Genomic DNA, 25,014 nt, shown 5'->3' on the forward strand with positions numbered 1-25,014 from the left:
TAGTAAAGTATGGAAGACAATACGATAAGAACAGTATTATATTTATTATTATCAACGCGTACAAGCGTTACGACCTGAAGATCATCATAGAAGAGTTGTATTTTGCCAGTGGCTTTTAGAACAGCTCAGCAGAAATAAAGATTTTACAAAATTAATATTTTGTACAGGCAAGACCACATTTGCACAAGAGTCCGATGGAGTGCAAAATTTCCACAACAATCATGTTTGGGCAGTAGAGAATCCACCTGCTGCAAAAAAAGATCTAATTTTGAACATAGATTTTCATTAAATGTTTGGGCCGACATGGCTATTAGTCCCAACAGCTTTCCACTTTGACTTACAGTTGAAATTTATTTACATTTTTTGAGACAATCTGCCACAATTATAAGATGTTCCTTCAAATGTAAAAAGGAATATGTGGTTTCTACATGATGGAGCTTCACCACATTTTACACGAGAAGGTTAGGAACATCTAACTAATGAGTTTCCGAATAGATGAGAAGGCGCATATTTCTTGGTCCCCTCGCTTCCCAGATTTAACGCCTTGCAATTTTTTTATGGGGGGCTATTTGAAACAATTGGTGTATCATTAACAGTAAATACTCCGGAAGAACTTCAAGAGTGCATTAAAAATTCTTGTGATAAATTTGGTAAACACCAGGATTTTATTTTCGAAGCTTCTAAGGAGTCATGGATTGGCTCAGCAAGGTTGTGTGTTAATCGAACAAAGAGGAACAATTTTGAAGAATTTTTGTAAAAACTGTAACCATTTAACTTATTATTGAAAATTACTTTTAAGAAATCTTTATTGATCTTAATTGATTACTATTATGCAACTTTTATACAGGTGATTTTGGTACATGAACTTCTTTTGATAAGTTCTACAATTGTTAAAATAAATTACTTAGCTTTGAAAATACCCTGTACATCATTTATCACATATCTACTGCATAATATAGCAGCTTAAAATAACTAGAATGCTTATAAGAAAATTTACATATCTGCTGAAATACCTCCTTGATTTAAGATGTCTAATAAATCAAAATCATTCTGCATTGGCACCAAATTAAAAGAAATTCTATTAAAAATTATGTAAACTTAACATCAAATAACCTAACTTAAACATTCCTACCTAGTGGTAGTTCCTACCTAGTGGTAATTCTTTACATATTGGCATTTTTCCTTCATGTTTAAAAGAGGCAGTGGTTATCCCTCTTCATAAAGGTGGAGATTTGGATCAGCCTTGTAATTTCCGTCCCATTTCTATTTTGTCTACCCTCTCTAAGATAGTTGAAAAACTTGCAAAAAGCAGAATTTTGTCCTTTTTACATCATAATGGCATTTTGTCTGCAAATCAGTTTGGATTTCAAGCCGGTAAAGGGACTCATGATGCTGTTTTTAGCTTTTTGGAGAGCGTCTATGTGTCCTTGAATTCTGGAGAGACATCGGCGGCAGTATTTTGTGATCTATCCAAAGCATTTGACTGTGTGGATCATGGAATGCTGTTATCTAAGCTCGATAAATATGGTTTTAGGGGCGTAGCGTTGCGATGGCTTGAGTCCTATCTATCAAATCGTACTCAGAAGGTTACAGTGTCTGGGCGTTTAACTGCTTCTAGATCCCTAAAATGCGGCGTTCCCCAGGGTTCAGTGTTGGGACCACTGTTATTTTTACTGTATGTGGATGACTTGAGTTCATTGAAACTGCAGGGTAAGGTGGTTCAGTTTGCTGATGATACCACCATACTATGGAGCCATAAAAATTCTGATTATATTAAGACTTGTATCCTTGAAGACCTTCAGATTTTATCAGGGTGGTATGCAGGCTCGTGTTTAATGTAAGAAAGACGTCTATTATGGGATTTAAGTGCGATGTTCAGGGTCTGATGTTTGATGGAAATTCCCTCTTGCGGAATAAAGAGTGCTGCAAGTTCCTAGGAATTACCATTGATGGTCGGCTTCGGTTTGAAGATCATATTTTACATTTAGCTGGGAAATTATCTTCTGGATGTTTTGCAGTAAGAATGGCAAAACAAGAGCTGGGAGGGGTGGTTGCACGTTCAGTGTACTTTTCACTTATTGAATCTCATATTTGGTATGGCTTGCCTTTTTAGGGTTTAACCAATAAGGGGCTACTTAACATTGTCATTGTTATTCAAAAAAAAACAGTTAGATACCTGTGTTCTGTTAAGAGATTCTTGCAAACTCCTCATTTCTGAAAAAATCCTAACTCTTTTTTCACTCTTTATCTTAGAAACAGCTGCTCTTATTCACAAAATTCCCAAACTACCCCTCTGACACTGGCCATTTGACTCGTCGTGTAAATGATGTTCCCCTACCTATTCCTACGTCTTCCCTTACCAAAAACTCATTAATTTACATAAGTAAAAAAGTTTACAATCATGTTCCTCTATGTGTTAGACATATATCGGATGTTAAGAAATTTAAAAGAGAATTAAAGATGCTTTTATTGGATAAGGCATATTATAACCTGGATGACTTTTTTAATGATAGGTTTTAACCTTGGACATGTTGGAAAGTTTTTTTTTCCTTTTTTCTTCTCTGGTTTTATCAACAAGTTTACTTTTATTTAGTAATTGATTGTTTTATTTAGTTATCTTTAATTCAAGTATGTTCAAAAAGTTTTGTCTCTTGTGTTTAATTTTGTTCATTGTTTTGTCAATTTTTTAAATTGTATTTTTGTTTTGTTTTTTTAAGCTTGTATAGTAATATAGCACATTTTCTTTCTTTCTTTCTAGTGCAAGAAATCTTGGCTTAATTATACATGAAGATTTGGTGCACATTAAAATTATTCTATAATAATGCCCATATTCTTAATTTCTCACTAAAATAACTAATCAGTGTGACTCATTATGACACATATAGTATTATAGTAAACAAAATATTCAAGGAGTTCAAAATGCTTGCAAATGTTGCAGATTAATGTATGAAACTGAAACATTATTTCCTATTTAATCTAATGTAGGAAAACCTATTTGCTATATGAAACAAATCCCTATGAAAACCTGCTAATTGTTTTTTTTTTTATAATTTGATATATAAATTCATCATATACACCACAAACATACTTTAAAACTAAATAAAAAATATCTAGAACTGCTACTTAAAACAGAAAGTAGCAGAAATAAAAAACTTTCTATACAACTCAACAATATAACTAAATTTGAAAAGATGCTGCAATCCTTAGCACATATATATAAGTTATTTAAGTCTGAAATAAACTGTGTGAGAGAAGTTATGAGAACAATGTATAAATCTGAGAATCATCTGCATATTGTTTTAGTTTAGCTAATATTTTTCATATCAGATACATATAATGTGAATAATAAGGGTCCTAATACAGATGCCTGAGTTACCCCAGTAGTGACAGAAATAAATTCGGATTTTGAGTATAAGAGGTGACGCCTTGAAACATACTAGCCAGGTAGGACCTAGAAAGGCAATTGAACATCAAATCAATAGAGTGTTGAGATTAAAATCCAATAAATGTAAAGTTGTTCATTATTTTTGTTCTTCATAACGCCTAATATCACTCTAAAGATTTAAAAGGTTGTACTAAACAGTTTGCTAAAACCAGATTCACATTCAGGTATAAAGAATTTAAGAATGAAACAATTTGATCCTACATATGTCCATATATTCGACAAATTCAAAATAAGCTTTATTATCAAAAGATAATTACATCTTGTGGACAAAGCATATTAATAATTACAACCTTAAAGTATACAATCATAAACTTTGAATAGATATTCTAATTCTATAGATTATAGTTAAGAAAAAATAAAAAGCCAAAATAAAACATATACAATAAACAATAAAACTTGCTAATACACTAAAAACATGATCATGGTAGATGAAATAAATAAACAACAATAAAAGTATATACACATAACAGTATATAACATATAACATATAAAGTATATAACATATAACATAAAAGCATATAACATATAAAGTATATAACATATAAACAATATACAAGTTAAACCTCAGAACATTGAAAGGACCTTTCAATGTTCTAAGAGTTGAGTCTAAAAAATACTTGACGTCCATGTTATAACATGCTCTAGTTTAGGACAGTATCTTCACCTTCTTTCTAAATATTTTATAAGAGGCAATCTTCCGAAGTGACTGTGGAAGGTGGTTAAATATTTGTCTACCATTATAAATAATAGAATTTTGGGTTAAGGCTGATGAGGATATTGGGAAATATATGTTAAAAGCTAAGAGAGTATTATTTATGTTAAGTGTATGAATTAACAATGAGAACTTCTTATGCATTAAACAAACAATTTCAAGAATGAAAATTGTTGATAGAGTACAAACTGGTTCTTGGAATTGGAAGTATCTAATAAGAAGGTTATGTATATGATCCAGAACCTTGGATCAAAAAGATAAATTAGTATTTTAGGGTGTATATCTTTAGTTTCTTTGATGTTTGAAACTTTTGCAAATGGTTTATTGATTATGTATTTTGGGTTAATGTTGAATAGCTGCAATTAAAGTACTGCATTAAAGGATTATAATTGACTGTAAAATGCTGTATATTTCCTTATTATATAAAGAGAGTTTATTATTATAAAAAATAAAAACAAACACAAGTAATATAAGTTTATATTAAAAAGTAGCTGAGGTACATCTCCTCAGAATTGGACAAGAAGATATTCAGGAGTTGTTGTTGACTTCTTATGTATGTTTTAATAATTGTTTCCTTAAACTAGGGTGTAAACTGTAATTCCCAGATGTGATTAAAGCGATGATTATGTTTTTAGATGGTATTATTATCAAAAAAGATAAGGAAAATCATAACAGAAAATTTAAAAAAAAAACAGTAAGTTACGTAAGCCTTACCTTTTGCTGAGTATAAATCAAAGGGGTCTGCGAACGTAAAAAGTTACTTCTTCCAATAGCACTGCTAAATTTTCGGCTCCTTATTGAGCTTTTTAAATAAATATTAAATAATTTTAAATTAACCTCACTAAAATACAAAACAGCCGCCATCGTAGCGCGAATGAACTACGACTGACAGCTGTTTAAACTATATCGGAGTTTGACGTCATTTATCTTAGGGAAAATGGGAATGTAGCAACCTTATTGGCGACAACATTTATTTTTTAATTTATAATTTTATTTTAATTCCTTTGATACGTTATGATATTGTTTTATTTCATTAGACTACATTAATTTCAAAGCGTAATTTTTTCATAAAAAGTCAAATTAATTGAAGTAATTTAAGAAAATTATTTTCTGTATTCCACAGGATCTAGTTGGCGGGAATCATTTTGAATTTAAGTAATAACATTGTTCAAATGTTTTAAGCCGCCATTTTGATTTTCTTCTATCTTCAGTATCCATTTTCTATTAATAATTATCCTTCCGTTGTATTTTAAGAAAAAAAGTAATTTGTCAGGCTTAAAATTTAATTAACATTTATAATATTTAATTTTCTCGTATATACTATGGATGAAAGTAGTGCGAATTTATCAACGGACCATCAGCCAGATCCGTTTACGAATTTTTCCGAATTTGAAAAGGCTTTTCGCGAACTGACAAGTGACCTGTTGATGAAGAGGGTAAGAAACCGGTTTTAGGCTAATTTATTACTTTCTAATACGGATATGCACCATATTTCTTTAATATGTGGTGTTATAAACGATAAGCTGTTAAAAGATTTGTAAAACCTTTTTACGACTTCATGAAACTTTATACAACAATTTTAACATCTACTTTAATAGAACGAAGAATATTAGTCCTGATGTCCAGTAATATTCTGTCATTAACATGAGTGATCGGAATTGAGGTTTATTTCTGATATTACAAAGGGGAATGTAGGATAATGCTCAAATTTTAAACATCACTTTAAGAGAAAATCTTGATTAACTTAGCCCATAGCCCAAAAGCGTTAAAAAGGATCGTCGAAACTTAAATTAAAATTCTTCATTTACTAAAATGGCGAAAAGTCAATTTTTTAAGTAGATCCTATATTTTATTTTTTATTCTAATGGACAGTTAAAATACCCTTAATTTAATATAACACATTCCTCTACCTAAGTAGCCGCGTTTTAGAAATAAATACTTATTTTCCTAAAATTTGATAATTTTAAACATGTTTATTTTGTAAATTACTTAGTTAGCTATAAAAATGTCACAATGGTTTAATAAATGACAGTGACGGTTTTAATTATAGTATTACCATTATGTTTTATAAAAAAACTTAATTAAAAAAAAGGAACATTATTGTTACCTACTCAAATGAATGTTTTGAGGGGACTATTTATTTTCAATGAACCATGTGCTCATGCTCAAATAATAACAAGAACATTTAACACATTATATCTAGATTTATAACCAATGGAAAAAAAAGGTTATTTCGCACGTCCCGAACAAAAGTGTATTATTTCAAAAGTGACAAATTTTACAGGAGAGGCAAAAATATAATTTTTAAATTCTTGTTCCTCTTTTGTTTTTAATGTAATTCAATTGTTTTTTTGCAAAAAGTTTGAAGATGGGTCTAATATATAACACAAACAATTTTTTTTTTACATTAACAAAAAAATATTTTTTTTTGGGGTTTTTTAGAGTTTTATTTCGAAATAATACGCTTTTGTTCGGAATTTTTTTAGAAAATAGAACTGTGTTGGTTAATAATAATGGGTTATGATCCTGTTTTTTTTTACAATATTATTATTATTTCTTAAGAAATTTATTGACTTACAAATATTTTAATTAAACAACGAGAAATGGAAATAAACTTTTATTGATCTTCATAACTTTACTACTACCTTAAAAAACAAATTTTTAGTTTTACAGCTTACATTCTTAAGCTTAATTAGGAAATAAAATGCTTTAACTTTAATACAGTTTTAGACTTAACTAAGAAAAAAATTACCTTAATTAACTATAAAACAAACAAAATAAGACCAAGTTATTATTCTAAAAATTCCAAGCTAAAATTAAAACAAAGAGTTATAAAAGAGTGAATAATATTTTGGAATGTATCCGTTTTCTAACAGGAATTTAAGGTCCTTTTTTTATTTTCAATTAAAGGAAGTTTAGAAGAATATGCTTTGACTAATGTAGGCACTTTTGGGACATCACAGTCTGTTTCTGTCCTTCTAGAGGATTTTCGGGTATTAACAAGTTTAGTTTCTCTTACAATCGCTTGCTCAAACTCCAAATCAGAAAAAGATGTTTTGTAAAAATATTTAAATGGATGTGCCTTTTCGACTTTAACTACACGAAGACTATTTATAAAAACCTGTTCTTTCTTAGAATTAACTGTGAAATTACTTCCAAAATCAGTCATTAGTTGCTTAACATTGTAAAAGTCATCATGTGTAAGCTCCTTGACGTGGTATGGAGTTCCTTTTTTTTTGGCCATTCTGATCATAGTAACAAATTGATCAGGTACAAAGATCGGACCTGATTTTAAAGAGCGTGTAACCTAAAGTAAAGCAAAGTTTTGTATAAACATAATTAAACGTAAAACAGGGCAGCCTAGAGTTTACCTGCTTCTCAATGGTCGAGTGGACTGAATCTCCAGGATTTTGAGTATGGCCGACCACAAGATATTTATGGGTAATGCTTTTTATTTTGAAGTTCATTACGGCATACATAAAAACTGCAATCAAAAATCTAAAATGAAAAAAAAACTAATCAAATAAAAATTTACATGTTCACAATATTTATAAATTGTTTACCTATTTTTTTGTTGAGCTCCGCAGTTATCACTGTACAATACTATTTCCAATTCTTCTGAGTCACATCTTATAGATTTTTCTTGTAGGTATGACAGCATACACGATCCTACTTCTGTCTATAGTAAAAAACCGAAACTTGTCCCTTGGGAATTTGAAGTAATGCTTGCATATCAAGGCAAGCTACGGAATAAATGTCATTTATTTTTGCCTTATCTATATCCAGTTCATTTCGACTAAGAGCTTTTTCATTTTGATGTTCTTCATACTCTTTGTTTATTTTTTCCTTTTCTTCTTCATTTGCATTTTGATATACGTAACATAAATTACATTAGTCTTTTCGCGGTACAAAAAATGAGATATTAAATTCCCTGTTAAATATATCGGAGTACATGTGATAGTTTGCAAATGGCTTGTTTTCATTTTTACATAATCTCTGTGCAAATCTGCAATTGATTTACCTCCGTCGATAAATTCTTTGCTAGTTTGCGCTCTGAGGTAGTGGCTTTCAACACGTGGTATTGAGTTAATTAAGGTTCTACAGTTCCATAGGATTTTTTTTGAGCAGTATCAATCATTCTATCGTTAATATCTAAAGTCCACTTAAAAAATTTCTTGCAAACTCTCATTTTGCTTGTTTCAATGGTAAAATAATACGCGTAATTAAAACTTCTTTTAACTGTCTCTTTTCTATATTTTGGTTGAATTTTATGTGAATGGCGAATAATAAACTCTCGTTTTCCATTTATTTCGTTTATACTATAAAATTCATTAAATAATATCAGTCGCTGATCTGCTGTTATTTTTTTGCTGCATTCATATTTGCATTTTTCCCCACACTGAGCCTTAACAGTTTTTGCAGAAATAAGTTTTTTTTGTTTGCCCGTTGAAACATATTCTTTTCCAGCATTTCTTAACCATTTTGTTTTTTTTTGTATCCATTCGCTTTCATTTCGAATCGAAATCTCTTTCGCGTCAGTACCTTTTCTTTAACTTAATTTCCTGTAATTTGTACTTCCTCAGCTACAGCACTAGAAGAAGGTAACGGAGAAAAATTTGAGGACTCGGATGAGGATGATGAGCTAGAGTAAGATGATGTGCTAGAACTATCACTGCTATCAGCTTCATAGTTGCGATCTTTTACGCTGTCATCGTCATCCACAGATAAATGTAATTCTGTGTGCTCTTCAAAGTTCATTGAATTTTGATGGTTACTTTTAAAGTCTCTCGTATTAACCGAGGTGTTAATCGCATTGTAAGTATCTTCACAGAAAATATTATTTTCATTGACCCAGTCACCATCAGATAGATTATTCAGCACGTAAGAGTTTGTACTTTCTGAATTTTCATGCAAAATGTTAAGATCGAATTCAATTTCATTTTCTTTATTACTGTAGATCTCAATGTTAAATGGTTTAATTGATATTAGTGATTCCAAAGCTTGACTATCGCTTTTCGAATTATTACGAAAATCGCTAGTATTTTTTACCAATAAGTCACTCTCTAAATTGACATTTTCAAGTTGTGAATAGTTTTTGCCCACTGAATTTTGAACAAAAATATTAGGATCAAAATCATTATCTACTTCATCATTATTATCTGTCTGATTATTTATTGGTTTCAATACAGCGCTAAGCATTTTTTTAGTTCTATTGCTAATGCTTAGACTTTTGCTAGAATCCATTTTAAAAGTACCTGAAACAATAAAGATTAAACATTTATTTTAATTATTAATTAAAACAAAAAAAGGAAAAAACAATTTTTTTAACCACATTATCTAGAAAAGGTCATTCCTAAAAAAGGTCTTTGATTTAACAGTAAATAAATTAAATTAAAAAAGTATAATTATAAATTTCATAGATTAAGTGTAAACACAATAAAAACATGCAAATAGATTTCCTTCAAGCTTTATAAAAAATGTAAAATTACACATTAAATAGTTTTTTGATTATCTTGACTATCTATAATCTTTTCTTTTGTAGGCCAAGTTTTATTATTAATTATCTGCTATAAGAGGCCTTTAATAAAAAAAAATTATCAAATTTTAAAGTATCGAAAATATAAAATAAAAATTATACATACCATTTAAACTTTCTTCCGGTCAAAACTCTCGTATACTGCTAATAATCTGTGAGTACTATTATAATTTTTTCGGTACAAAGCTGGAATATTTCAAATGATTGTTTGGACTAACAATTTTAATACATACATAGCCCAAATTTCCGTTCAAAAATGTAATATCTCGAAATAATACTCTTTTTAACGGAAAAGGAGTGATAATTTTATGGGTTATTTGAAAATAATGCGCTTTTGTATTAGAATCGCTTTCAAATTCAGTGAATCTTTTGAGATAATACACTTGTATTCGGAAACAACATACCCGCCACGTGTTAATTAAAAAATGATACTGTCTTACACGGAAATTCTGACGGTATGGCCTCAGGCTATTTTATGTCTTTCGCGCCCCTGGTGACCGAATTTTAAAATATCAATGTTGCGGTTTTGCTGGATAATAGAATAGGTATTTTTCTTGTTATTTCCGTAAAAAAACGATATTTTAAAAATTTGGAAATAATACAATTTTGTTCGGGATGTGCGATTTATTCTACAAAATACTTAATTAGTTGTACGTAGAAGAAACAAAAAAAGAAAAAGTATTATTACAGGAAATTTCGAAATGACTACCATTATCCTCTAAATTCGTTTTGTGGTGGTTATATTCGTCGCTCTTGTAACTCTTCTTTACTCATTACTGGTGTTGCGCACACCTTTTCCCTTATTCCACACAAATAAAAATCAAGGGGTGTCAGATCTGACGATCTTATCGGCCAATCCCCTGGTCCCATACGCCTAAACCATCTATCATAAAACATGTCGTACAGAATATCAATTATCAAAAACTTAGCCATGGCAGGACTAAAAGCTATCATACAACTATTTAATCGTATTGGGAGGTAAAAATGTCACTTTTATATTTGGATGAGCTGGTGCATTGTCCAAAACTAGAACTGCTTTAAAGTCTAAATTATTTTTTTTAAATAAGTTTCAACTTCAGAAACAAAACAATTCCAAAACCAGTCACAAAAAATAGCGCTTGTAACCCATGCTTTCTTATTAGCACGCCAAAACACTGGCAGGTCGTCCTTGTTTTGATTTTTTAAAGCACGAGGATTTAACGATCTGTAAAGCATCAGTGGTTTAATGAGACAATCAACAGATGCATTAGAACATAGCAGCAGTGTAACTCTATCGTTTGCTGCCTTGAATCCGTGGGCAGACTTTTCGCGTTTAGAAATAAATGTTTTGTTTGGCATTCTCTTCCAAAACTGTGCAGTTTCGTCTGCATCAAATACTTGTTCAGGTTTGAATCCTCCATCAGCTACTAGGTTTGCGAATTCTTCCGGATATCCTTCTGCTGCAGCAGTGTCTGCAGATGCAGCTTCTCCAACGATTTTAATGCTATGCAATGATTGTCTCGCCTTAAATTTATTAAACCAACCTTCCGATGCTTGAAATCCTCCATCTATACATTTACCACCACTACTACCACCAGGTTCTTTAAAATGGGCGTAAAGACGCTTTGCCTTCTCCCGTTTTATTGGACTACTCAGAGGCACCCTTGTTTGATTGCGGTCTTCAATCCATAATGACAGCGCCACTTCCATTTTTTCCATTGCTGGATCACGAACAACTTTCGCTGACAGTGAAGTTGAAGCTACAGACGACCTTATTATCTTCGGATTTTTTTATCGATCGTACAGTTGATTCGTTGACATATGACCAATACGGCGGCGATATCATATAACAATATACTTTGGGTATAGTAATTGTAATAACGACAATTTTACTTTTTTATCCATTTGACGATGCGTTTACAAAGGATATTCCGTTAAATACCTATTTGAATCCTTTTTATCATTATACAGGGTGATTTTCAACCTATGCGCATAAACTTGGGAAATGATAGCTGATGGATAGCTTGGGATGAGCTAGTAATAATGAAAAAAAAATGTAGTAAAATATTTTTAGTTTTGGAGATATCCATATTTTTTTAAATAAAAAACGTATATTTTTTAACGTGCTTAATTTAAACTAATTTAAAGCAACTGTTCGAAGTTGTTTCCATTATTTTCGATACAGACTTGAGCTCGTCGAGTCCATGAAGATGTACATGCACGGGCCAAACCAGGCTGTAGGCGAATTGCGTCACTGGCAGCGTTTATGCGATGTCGTAGCTCTTGCTTAGTATCAACATCGTTTACATACACCATTGTTTTCATATGACCCCACAAATAAAAGTCTAATGGATTAAGGTCAGGCGAGCGAGGGGGCCACCCAACTGGACCATCACGGCCTATACATCATCCGGGAAACACACGATCTAAATGTTGTCGCACTGGTCGTGAAAAATGTGGTGGAGCACCATCATGAAGAAACCATATGTTCTGCCTAACGTTGAGACTCACATTTTCAAGGAGCACTGGTAAATTGTTGCGCAAAAATTCTAAATACCGAGCACCAGTCAAACGATTTTTCAGAATAAAAGGTCCGATGAGCATCCCGTTCAGAATTCCAGCCCATACATTTACAGAAAACTGTTGTTGAAAGTATGTTCTCCGTGTAATATGCGGATTTTCCAAAGCCCAGTACTGGGTGTTATAAAAGTTGAAAATTCCATTGCGCGTAAAATTTGCCTCATCCGTAACTAAAATGTTCATGGTAAAGTTTGGGCTTAACTGCTGGTGATGTAACAACGACTTACAAAAGTGTACTCGAAGCGGCAAATCTCTTGGAAGTAAGGCTTGTACCCTCTGCACATGAAACGGGTACAACAACTCGTGCCTTAAAATTTGCCAACTTGTAGATTACGATATTCCAAATCGCGCTGCAATTGTCCTAGTGCTAATTCTAGGTTGTTCTTCGATAACTTCTAAAATATCCTCCTCCAGTTTTAGAATGTGCCTAGGTTTAATAGCTCCTCCATCTTGTCCAGGCCGCGGCCGCAAATTGCCAGTTTCTCTACCCCGCTGAATAACACGTAAGAAAGCCCCACGTCTCGGCTGATATCTTCGGGGAAATCTTTGGGCGTACAGATCAGCTGCTGCCACTGCATTCTGATGCGTTTCTCCGTAAACCAAAACCATGTCGACAAGTTCTTCGTTTGTAAAAATGTGCGCCATTACATTTGACGCTTTTATTTTGTCCGTGTAAAAATAACGATCGAAAACGATCACAGCCACCAACAAACTAAGTACTGCTAAAGATTCCAGACAACAAATTCCAAACATTATATTATATATATATAAAAATTATTTCTTATCTAATCTTTATTCTGTTTTCTTAATAGGATGAAGTAACTAAACTCAAGTTCGAACTGGAACAATCTCACCATGAAAATCATAACTTACAACAATCCATTGACAAACTAAAACAGTCTTTAGAAGAGAACAAAATCACCTCGGAAATGTTTATGAAAAAAAGCCAAGAGTTCGAGCCGAAATATTACGAAAAACGAGATGCATTTAGAAAGCTAGAGATCCAATATAAAATGGAACTAGCTAAAAACGAATCGTTAAAGGAGAACTATCAGAAATTAATTATAGAGAGATCTCAACTGATTCGAAAAATTGATGTTCTTGAAGAAAAGCAAAAGAGGGATTTGATCTATAGTAGTGACTTGCCCGAGAAAATGGCACATTTAAGAAATTCTATTACTAATATAAAGACGTAAGCAGATTTTATTATTTTTTTATGGTAAGTGATTTAGCTTTTTTTAGGGATATGCAAAATATAAAAGGTGACCTGCATCATGTAACTGCTTTGTCAAAAATGGACGATATGGCTCAAGAGAGCATCCAGAAAAGTCAAGGGTTACGAAACCTTATTGAAAACTTAAAGGAAGAAAAATTAAAGCTTGAGGAAGAGTGTATTAAATCTAAAGGTAAGTTATTCAATAAGCCATATAGTGTTTAAAAAATAGGTGAATTTTTTAGCAAGATGTGATAAAATCGAATTGTACGTTTCAAATAACAACCGTTTACTCCAAGAAGAAAACTTGGAGGCCAGAGTCTTACTGAATCAGGTAAAATTAAATAACATTTCATTTAACCTCTCTATATACAAAAAACTACAATTTTGTGGAAAGTCTCTTTAAAAAAAACTAATCGACTACTTTCAATATCTCTATATATGTTTTAATTATTTCAGTGCAAGAAAATGAAGACGTACTATAAACAACAAAACGAAATGAAAAACGATTTAATAACCAGTCTGTCCAACTCTCTGGAGGAAGAAAAAAATACTAATTTAAAACTAATTCAGGATAGCGAGAAACAAAGAAATATTATAGAGAATTTCGAGAGTATTGTAAAAGAATTAAAAACGAAATTGCGAGCCTACGAACCAGAGGATCGCGAAGACATTTCTACAGTTGTAAGAACTATTAAGATTGAGAGTGAAGACGCAATCGAAATAATTGTTGATAGCCAATAGTGTTAGTGATAAGTTTAGTTCAGTTTTTATATTCCTTAATAAATTTAGTTTTGTTCATTGGATTTTTGTTGAATTTCATGTTGACGGAATATTGACTTCTAAGGACTATTGAAGCATTTTCTGGAAAGAAAATGTAAAATCAAAATATTGATATTTTTCTCACAGTAATCTCTTGAAGAGATAAAATAATTTATCTCTTATTGGCAAGTGAATATCTTGAATGCTAGTAGTTAATATTATATAATTATTGATTTCTGAAGACTCTAGGGACTCTTTAACCATTTTCTGTACAAATTCTTAAAATCAAGATATTGACGTCATTTATGAATTTATTCATTTATTATCACGGGAATGCCTGGAAGATTTAATAATTTAACTAATAATTTGCCTCTTATTGGCAAGTGAATATCTTGAGTGCTAGTAGTTAATAGTTTGTAATTATTGATTTCTGAAGATTCTAAGGACCCTTCAAGCATTTTCTGAAAATATTCTTCAAATCCAGATATTGACATTTTTCTCATAGGAATTCCTGGAAAAGACAAAAAGATAATTTGTCTCTTAGAAACTATCAAGTATTTTCTGAAAAAAAAATTGGATACAAATTTTCAACATTTTATTTTGGCTAGTTTTTGAGTTATGTGTATTATGTCAAATTTAAGAAAAAACATAATGTCCAAGGAGTTTTCAAAATTTAATAAAATGTAACATTATAAAACATTAGTCAATATTATCGTAAACGATGGATTTGAGGGTGAAAATGTGATTGTGGTCTTGTTAGGCAAGGAAAGGGCGTCTCCTGCTGAATATTGTCATACAGCATGAAATATATGAAAATATTCATGTTTCTTGTACCTCAATAATTTTTTGAGTTTTAGGCAATTTTGTTGGCCATCAAGGACAATCAACGTCAACAAATTTGAGTTTTGTGAAACGCATATTGCAAACTTAACATTTATATTCATTATCGGACATTTTTTGACATAACATGGCAAATATTTTCATAATTTTTTTACATTCATATTGACGGATTCCTGAGAAAAAAAGTTTTATGGTAAAGAAACGAGTTCGTACTTAGCTTGGTGAATATAAGTACGTGTAAAATACCTGATACCTGAAAGGATAGAAAACTTACATTGCACTTATACTATACATCATAATAGTTCTTTTTAATCAAAACTTGGCTGGTTCAGGTTGGAACTGTTTTAGGGTATCAGGAATATTTTTCTGCCCTTATTATTTTCTGCATTATTATCGTTCAGTTCGCTTCTATAGGCATTGATAAATGTAAGTTATTTTATTTAGTAGGCCGTTAATGGATGGGATAGTGGGAATATTTAAATCTCGCCTTATTCCATCTGTCTACAAGAAAGTCTGCTATTAATGCTGGCAATGAATCAAAACGCCTTGTTTTGCTAAAAAAAAAAGCAAGATTTTGCATTTCATTCGGATTTGACGGATCACAATTTAGTATACGCCGTTTTAACATGCTGAAAACTGAAATGAAATATAAAAATATGTTTTAGAATTCACAATAGTTCAACGCATGAACACATATCCATATAGTATACAGTGTGTGTCAGCCAAATGGAATAAATTAGCTAATAAATAGACGGGAGCGTGTTGGAAAAAACGCTCGAACACGTCGATTGGTTTTTATAGTTGCGCATTTTTTTTCATAAAAGCTTTTTATACAGGGAGTATCAGATAACGGTGGCCAATACCAACTAGCTTAGTTTAAACATAACACCCTGTAAGTTAATTAATTTTTAGATTCCTCAGATCATTTTAGACATATTTTGTATACAATGTCCTATACCTATCTTTGACTGTTTCGGAAATATTAAGTAAAATTCAAAAAATAACATTTAAAAAAGAAAATTATTTATTTGCCGAAAATTATTACAACATATTTAAAAACTTATACATAATACAAATCTAAACAATAATGTCAATGTAGATGTTCAAAATGCTCGCAACGAACGTCTTGGCAACACCCTACCCGTAAATAGAAATTTCTTCTAACGTTACTCAACATCTCAGGTGTGATCGATCTAATTGCCAGGGTTATTCGTCTTCATAAGTCAGTGGGTTTAGTTTTGTATACAATAGTTTTCACATATCCCCATAAGAAAAAGTCTAATGGCGTCAGATCGGGAGACCGTGCTGGCCATTCTATCTATCCTCGCCTCCCCATCTACCGATCTGGAAATATTTGGTTGAGGTACTGCCAGACATTTATTTGGTAGTGGGGTGGTGCTCGATCTTGTTGAACCCATATCATATTCGCTCGAACTTGTGGGTTTCCTGGATCAGGATACAAGTTGGCCAACGTTGGCACTACATTATTTTGAAGCAATTCTAAATAATAGAGTATTGTCTTCTCTCGTCCAGCGAGGATTTTCCCTGGACCAATAGAGGCAATTTTGACGATTGGCATGAACGTGAAGAGTAAAGGTGCACTCATCAGAAAACATAACATGTTCTAATTGGATCACATTGCTGTCTAACATTGCCATCATTTGTTCACAAAAATACAGTCTCCTGTCAAAATCGTCTTCCGTGAGCTCCTGGGTGGGTATAATTTTATAGGGATGCATTTTGTTTTTATTTAATATTCTAATAACTGATGAATAGCTAATATCGAGTACTGGGGCTGCTTTCCGAGTAGATGTATGTGGGTGTTCCTCAAACTCAAGCATAACAGCCAATTTGGTATCCTCACTTACTGCATTGGCAGCTGCTTTTTTTACCTGCCTAACATGGCCCAGCTCGCGGAATTGCTGTTCTATTTTACTAATTGTCCCTTGGGTTTAAGGCGGCAAATTTGGAAATTTTTTGTGAAATAAGCGAGCTACTTCCATTTGCGTCCGTGTATTATCTCCATACACAATCATCTGTAGAATTGTTATTTTGTGCATTTCTGTTAAATGAACCATTTTTCTGGCTTGTAGTTAATGAAATTCAAACGACTATAGCACTGGCGACTACTTCTGCCATGCAACATGAGTCAACATTAAGTCTGACATGTTAAACCAAAGTAAACAACAATTTTTAGTTTTTTTTATTCTCATATCAAAAAAAAGGAATGCTGAAATAGTTTTTGTTTGCATTATCATTACCAAAACCTAAATGGGCAAGAAGTATTAAGTGAGTCGTAGAGAATCTTGAAAAATAAATAATTTTCTTTTCTAAATGTTATTTTTTCAAATTTTACTTAATATTTCCGAAACAGTCAAAGATAGGTATAGGACATTGTATACAAAATATGTCTAAAATGATCTGAGGAATCTAAAAATTAATTAACATACAGGGTGTTATGTTTAAACTAAGCAAGTTGGTATTGACCACCGTTATCTGATACACCCTGTATAAAAAGTTTTTATGAAAAAAAATACGCATCTTTAAAAACCAATCGACGTGTTCGAGCGTATTTTCCAACACGCTCCCATCTATTTATTAGCTAATTTAATCCATTTGGCTGACACACACTGTATTTCCATTGCCCGGAAAACATAAATTATATACATTTAACATAGTTCGAATAAACGTTACAACACATATTGAACCTTCTATGATATAAATAATTTAGAATATCCAACGTGTAGTATTTATCTGCATAGCACTGTTTCATCCCTTCCATTTATTAGGCGTTAGCATACCTAATTTTTACGATAAAAGTAGAAAAAAATGTTCTTTTAAAGATTAGTTTATCAGCCTCTATTTTTTACTAATTCGTGTTCTTGATTTGAGGCGTTGTTTTCGAGTAATTCACAGAAAAGGAAAAAAAATGTTTGAGAGTAGTTTAACTCTCTAAAGGGATAACGCACCTTCCTAGTGGAGATACTCTTCGGTTTTTTAAAAGTAGGTTTACAGTTACTAAATAACTAGTTTGACCTAGAAGTCTAGATTAAATGTGCTATTGGTGTAATGATAGGTAATTCCAAATACATACTTACCTTAACGAGACGTTAAATTACTAGTTTTTGAATAGGTTGACAAGAGTAAAATCGGACGATAACTAAAAGGTTCCGCACGTGCACTGCCCTTATATGAAGTTATTACCATAGGTAATTGACTTAAAAAAATATAAACATAGATTAATAATAATTGAAAGCACATTTATTTTCGGAAACGATTTAATTTAATAAAATATAAACACAATATAGACAAAAAAGCCTTAAAATATATCTACAAATTCCATACCAAATATGTACAAAGCCAAAAGATTTATAATAAATAGTATTTTAAAAAAAGTTAAATAAACCAAAATATTTACAAACATAAGTACTTTAGTAATTAGATGTTATTATTTTTTAAAAATGCCTATTGTCAAACTTACAGGGCGATAGAATGTATAATGTAGGATAACGTAGGTAAATGTAGGATTTGTTCACACGGGACAAGTCAGAAAGCTGTTTTTTTTCTGTAAAAAGCGAATTTACTTTTAATTCATTCAATTACTCAACTTTGTATTCAATGAGCTAAAAGCTCATTTTAAACAACTCCTGAAATACATGAAAACTAAGCACAATGTAACTATAACACAGAAAAGTTGAGAACTTTTGGGCCCAGCATCTTAATTCTAAAAACGGACATATTTAGGGATAGTCCGGCAACGTTGAAGACCACAACCAGCATATATCGTCGGCCTAATGTGAAAATTGCATAACTCCAATTTTTCACAAAATTAGTTCTAGCTTCATCTATTCATTCAAATCAAGTAATTATGTAAAACGTAGAAGATTTGCGCTAGAAACAGGACACTCATACAGTTCTGCATCAATAAGAAAGTTGCAGAAGTAATCGGAAGCGTACATTCTGTTCTATCTCTCTTCAGTGTTGGGCTTCTTAAAAACTCAAACTCAAAAAATGCTTTATTATCAATATAAACATAGAAGTTGTACATAAGTTTGTCAGACTTTAAATTGGCCGTTATTTTATCAGACTGAGATTCAATATCATTAAGGTAAGTACATACCAAATTATTTTTAGCTTTTAGTACAGTAGTTAAAACAATTATTTCTCATCCAGCTTTCTCAGCAATGCAATAATATTCGGCATAGACCAAATGGATATAACATTTCATAGTTTTATTTTTCCCGATGAGATGCTCAATGCAAATACAGCAAACGATATAGAGGCGACAACAGAAATTCCGTTGGATTTCGAAAAAAACCTACAAAAATTAGCAATGAAGATAATACTGAAGAAGCAACAAATCATCCAGAAGAAGTAAATAATGAAAACAAGGACCCTACATATCAATTCGGCAATGATAGGGAACGACATTGCGATGAAGAAAATCATGATTTTAGTGAAGAAGTTTCACAAAAAGGAAGAAGAGAAGATTTTCTAATCCTACAGAATATAAATATTATACTAATAAAAGGAATAGAGAGGAAGGAGTTGAGTCTGAAGAAGATGTCTGTGTTCAAACTAACCATTGAAATCAAGTAAGGAAATAGTAATTCAGTGTTACAAGTTGACGTTTATTTTTGCGAAATTTTGGTCCCTCTCGTGGACTGAGAAAAAGAATTTGATTTCTGCAAAAGCCTTAAGGAATAAAACGAAAAGATCAAGGCATAAAAAAGATCCAGAAGTAACCCAGAGGGCAACTTCGTATACAAATAAAAACAAAGATATTGTTTTGTACGTCCGTTTTCTAATACGTCAGGAATTTCTATGAAAACCATTTTAGAGTATATAAAAGATAAAATGTCTAGGTCAGCCAAAAGTGAAAATAAACAAAATAGTGATAAAAATATACAAAATAAGCCTTCACGTTTTGATGAAGGAAAGAACATTTTTTAAAAATTCTTTGAAAACCTGTCTAAACTTAATTCACACTATTGTCGGAAATCGTCAACAAAATTATATGTATAGCCAACATTCAAAACCAAGTCGGAGGTCTATTAACTGTATAAACCAATATAAGGCCTTCTTAAGGAAAAACAAAAAATCAATGAACATTGTTTTTACATACACTTAATTTTAATTACATTTCGCTTACATACCGGTAGGTTGATATCCTCAAAAACTAATAAACCAAATGGAATCATCAAAAAAATACAGCTATGTTCTACTTTTTACAGTCTACAAGAGAAGCTTTGATTTTTCTGTTCGCCCTGAAGAAGGTCTAATATAGGCCGAAACGTTAGCATTAAAAGAAAAAGTTTTGAAGAGCTTGGATTTTAATTGACCCCTTATCTAACTTAACCCTTAAAAGTTAACAACTCTGTTTTATTCGGTGAAATTAGCATAAGTTCCTTTTAGCATTTGGATATAAGAATGAATTTTGCATGACTCCTTTATTTTTTAACAAGTAGGGGAGACCGGGGTTGGTTGTTACAGGGGCTGGTTGTTACACTTAGTTTAAATCGCGCGCCAACATCGATGCAGCGCCATCACATCAATTGTCAATTCGTTGTGCGCCGGTAAACCGACCAGTGTAGTTCTGCTGTTCCATTGCTCATATTTATTCGATAAATGCAGTGCATGTGTTTTCTAACCTTAAAAGCAATTATTAGTTTACCGCGAATTTATTTTATCATTTTTCCTGTGTAAGTGGAATATATTTGCTATATCGTAAGGAAATACAATTAAATGTAAGTAATATTAATGTCCGGTCATTTCTTCTGATTAATAATAAGGTTAGGTTTGAGATGCTTCGTTGCTAAAATATACGAACGGGGTTGGTTGTTACACATCGTCAACGGGGTAATTTGTTACATTGTAACAACCAACCCCGAATTTGTTTCAACTACAATTCTTTGACGTTTTTATCTTGTTTGATAGGCGATAATATGAGAAACTTCAAAAGAAAAACCGAAAGGGAACGTATACTACTCACCTTTCGTAGTGCTAAGTAGTATTGGAAAATAAAAGATCTCTTAGGACGGTTGCTGAACAATATGGTGTAAATTTCATGACCATGCAGAGATATTACAAAAAAATTAAAAATAAAGGTAAGTTTACTTTTACAGTTTGTTTAAACACCGTCAGGATGAGATTTTTTTTTAATTTATAGAGCTAAATGATCCGGATCCTACGGTTGGCTATACAAGGAACCGTCAAATTTTATCTGATGCGATGGAAACTGAGCTAGAGAAGTACTTAATAGAGTGTTCTAAAATGTATTTTGTTCTGTCAACCAAAGAAGTTCGAAGATTGGGATTTGAATTTGCTATTAAGAACAACGTTGAAGTTCGTCAAGCTTGGCATGAAAACTCAATGGCCTCAGGAGACTGGTTATCTGGATTTCTTAAGCGTCATCCAAAGCTATCTTTGCGGACTCCCGAAGCAACCAGTCTGAGCAGAGCAACGAGCTTCAATCGGGAAAATGTATACAGATTTTTTGATCTATTGGAGGAAGTCATGGATAGGTACAAATTTGAATGCCAAGATATTTACAACGTAGATGAGACGGGGATTACTACGGTCCAAAAACCAGACAGAATAATAGCGAATAAGGGTGTAAAACAAGTGGGGAGTGTGAGTTCTGCCGAAAGAGGTGCTTTAGTTACAATAGCCCTGGCTGTAACTGCTAGTGGAAATACAGTTCCTCCAATATTTGTTTTCCCTAGAAAAAATTATATAAGTTATTTTGTTGCAAATGGCCCAAGCGGATGTATTGGAACTGCAAACAAATCAGGCTGGATGATCCAAGAGGACTTCGTCAAATTTCATAAAGCATACAAGGTGTTCAAAAGAACGGCCAGTTTTGTTAATCCTAGACAATCACGACTCACATCTTTCAATTAGAGGAATAGATATTTGTAGGCAAAATGGTCTTATAATTTTATCCCTACCTCCACACTGTTCCCATAAACTTCAGCCCTTAGACAGGTTCGTCTATGACCCACTGAAGAAATATGTTAATAGTTTGTGCGACTCCTGGTTAAGAAACAATCCCGGCAAAACCATGTCAATCTACGACATACCTGGTATTGTGCGTGATGCTCTACCATTAGCAGCGACACCAAAGAATATTCAGTCAGGTTTTCGAGTTGCAGGAATATATCCATTGAATAGGCACATCTTTAATGATGATAAATTCCTCTCTAGTTCTGTAGCTGATCGCCCTGATCCTGTCATTATCCAAGAAAATGATAATAATCCTCCCGGAAATGAAGAAACTGTTATAGAAAAGCTAAATAAATAATCTTGAAATCTCCAGAGATGGCTTAAAAACGCCTGACCCTAAGGAATTTGAAGTTGTTGCCGTTTCAAAATCCCCTACTACTTCAAATATCCCGCCGTCTTTTGCCCCTAATTCCAAACCTAACATCCTCCAAATACCAACTAGAGTTGAGTCGCCGAAGCCTGGTTCTTCACATGATATATCGCCGAAGCCTGGTTATTCACGTGATATATCGCCGAGGCCTGATTGTCCACAGGATACCAAAAGTAATACGCTCTATTTTAGCCCTTCAGATATACGTCCATTTCCAAAAGCTGGAATTCGTAAAACTAATTTTAGAGCTCGTAAACGGCGCAAAGCCGCTATCCTAATCGATACTCCGAACAAAACAGAACTTGAATTGGAACAAGAAAAACGAAATGCCCCAAAAAAAAAACAAGAGTTAAAAATTATCAGAGTTAAGAAGAATCTTACAGGAAACACAAAAGGAAAACAAATAAATAAGTGTAAAAAACCTGCTTAAGGCGAATCGAGTGGTAATGAAGATGACCCCTCCTTTTGCTTGGTTTGCTTTGGACTTTATTCAAAATCAAAGCCGGCTGAAGAATGGATCAGATGTACCAAATGTCACCAATGGTCATCTCATAGTCTCTGTGTAGATGCCGATTTGTTCTTTGTATGTATCAACTGTGACTCAGATGACGATGCTTAATGGTGTAACAACCAACCCGAAGGATATAACAACCATATTGGTTGTTACATTTGTCATTACTTGTTATAACCATTGACAGTTTATTTTGTGTTTGATATATATTTATTTTACATTATTTGTTAGTTACAGAAAAGTATAAGCTAAATAAAACTATTATAAGATGTTCATAAAGTTTCGATAAAATAAAATTACAAGTATTTTTCTTCAAATTGTAACAACCAACCAGGGTCTCCCCTAACTATTATGCAAAGAATCATTACTCGATAGAAGTTCCCTAAAGTATTTTTCATCCAAATTCCATTTTCACCAAAATTACATTATTTTTAAAGAAGTAAAATAGTTTTTTTGCTCTCCTGTAAAATTTAGGTTCTGGGACTTGTGCAATCTTCACATTAGGTCGATGGTATCAGATATACCGACGGTATTTTTGTATACCACCGATTTCTACAGGTACGGTAAGGATCGGTAGTTTCTCATTACCGGTGACTCTTGTACTACGTTGCTACAATTTTCCAACAAAATTTGAGGTTGTGTCTTTCGATTTTTTATTGGGCGGGGAAACTAAAACTATACAGGTAAGTATAGTTACAACTGCTATAATACTGCTTTATTAGCTATTCAACCTTAAAATATTTGGTTGATATACTTTTTATATTAAATCCACAACCTTTAGCTTATGATAACTTTGGGTAATATAGCTAAATCCAGGAAGGAGTTACTTGACCAACCAATACGTTGAGCCATATCCTCTTCAGATCACCCGGTACACATTTGTGTACAAAATATTTAACTCCGTTTTTTGACTTTACCCAGTACGCAAATTAAATTTCAATCGATAAGTCCCTATTAATAACCGTCTGTTTACGTCCCGTCCCGCAAGTGCCAGAGAACAACTGGCAGGCAACTTGTGCGAAAGTAAAAGTGTCATGGCGTCTACCAGCACAGCTGATTCTGAAAAGGTCAAACCGGCTCGTCGTAAGTACCAAATTTTGCTTAAAAACAAATCATGTAGGGTGTAAATCTAGTATTTAGTATCTAGGAAGACTAAAATATAGGACAAATTCCTTAAAAATTATAAATTAATTTTTGTTTGTAAATCACGCCATGACATTGTTTGTACACATTTGTGTACGTTGGGTCTAATGTACTAAAAGTCCCTATCACAAATGTGGCCGTTCGGTCTAAAAGAAGTTTTTTTTAGCTCCGAACGTTTACTACAGCGACGAACAATTTGCGGCGATTTTGGATAATAGTGATTTTTTTGCCACTCTCGAAGAAACCGACTTTGTAAGCTACTAATGCCCATTACGATAGTGACTCCAGCAGTGACTTTTCAAGAAATGGGAAATCATTTATCAGGGAATCACCAGTGATCCCAACAATTAATTTGGATGCCCATGACAATGCAACAAGTTCAGAAGAAGAAGATTCAGTTTCCCTTAGTTTAGAGTTTTTCTAAACTTAATTCGTCCTATTCAGGAAGACAATGAAAGTGATATCAGCAGCTCCCTCGCTAATAACTCAATCCCCAAAAAAGAGATCTGTTGGTAACTTAAATCAATCGCGTAAGAGGCAAACAACTTAAAAAGTACCGGCGCAAAAATGGCATGACGTAAAAGAGGGCTGCGATTTACAGACCTCTTTGCGCAATTCATTCCTCCTTTGCCTGATGTTCAGGAAAGGAAAAACTATTATCCAATCGAGTGTTTCCATCAGCACTTCGATGAAGCTTTTTAAAAAATCTAACGGAAAATACAAATATTAATTTTCAGCAAACTTGTAATACTTTGCCTAACGCAAACGAGACCGAAATACGTGCCTACGTCGGAATAACATTATTAATGGGAGTTTTGGGTTACCCTCGAATATGCATGTACTGGTCAAAATTATTTAAAATTCCACTAATCGTTGATACAATGGGCAGGAATAGATTTTTTAAAATAAGAAATTATC

The 25,014-nt window shown here is 32.5% G+C and overlaps 2 protein-coding genes and 1 long non-coding RNA gene across 3 annotated transcripts in view; 1 reads left to right on the forward strand and 2 right to left on the reverse strand.

Moving 5' to 3' along the window:
• The window catches only part of LOC126745622 (iron-sulfur clusters transporter ABCB7, mitochondrial-like), a 32,099-nt gene extending 27,042 nt beyond the window's left edge, over positions 1–5,057 (reverse strand). The window contains exon 1 of the mRNA XM_050453554.1: positions 4,872–5,057. Coding sequence (XP_050309511.1) covers positions 4,872–5,021 — 150 coding nt within the window. The 5' untranslated portion in view covers positions 5,022–5,057. The remainder of the gene's footprint in view (positions 1–4,871) is intronic.
• A 272-nt stretch (positions 5,058–5,329) lies between these two features.
• LOC126745623 (protein Daple-like) lies at positions 5,330–14,271 on the forward strand. The gene is made up of 5 exons (XM_050453555.1): positions 5,330–5,593; positions 13,065–13,444; positions 13,495–13,658; positions 13,711–13,799; positions 13,925–14,271. Exons 1-5 carry the CDS (start codon positions 5,480–5,482, stop codon positions 14,207–14,209), a joined length of 1,032 nt encoding a protein of 343 aa, XP_050309512.1. The 5' UTR covers positions 5,330–5,479; the 3' UTR covers positions 14,210–14,271.
• Positions 6,951–7,825, reverse strand: LOC126745624 (uncharacterized). The gene is made up of 3 exons (XR_007663618.1): positions 7,721–7,825; positions 7,529–7,655; positions 6,951–7,464 (listed from the first exon to the last, which is right to left on the reverse strand). It is a non-coding gene; the product is annotated as an uncharacterized LOC126745624 (long non-coding RNA).
• Positions 14,272–25,014: the final 10,743 nt, after the last annotated feature.

This window comes from Anthonomus grandis, chromosome 16 (genome assembly GCF_022605725.1).
Source record: "Anthonomus grandis grandis chromosome 16, icAntGran1.3, whole genome shotgun sequence".
NCBI lineage: Eukaryota > Metazoa > Arthropoda > Insecta > Coleoptera > Curculionidae > Anthonomus > Anthonomus grandis.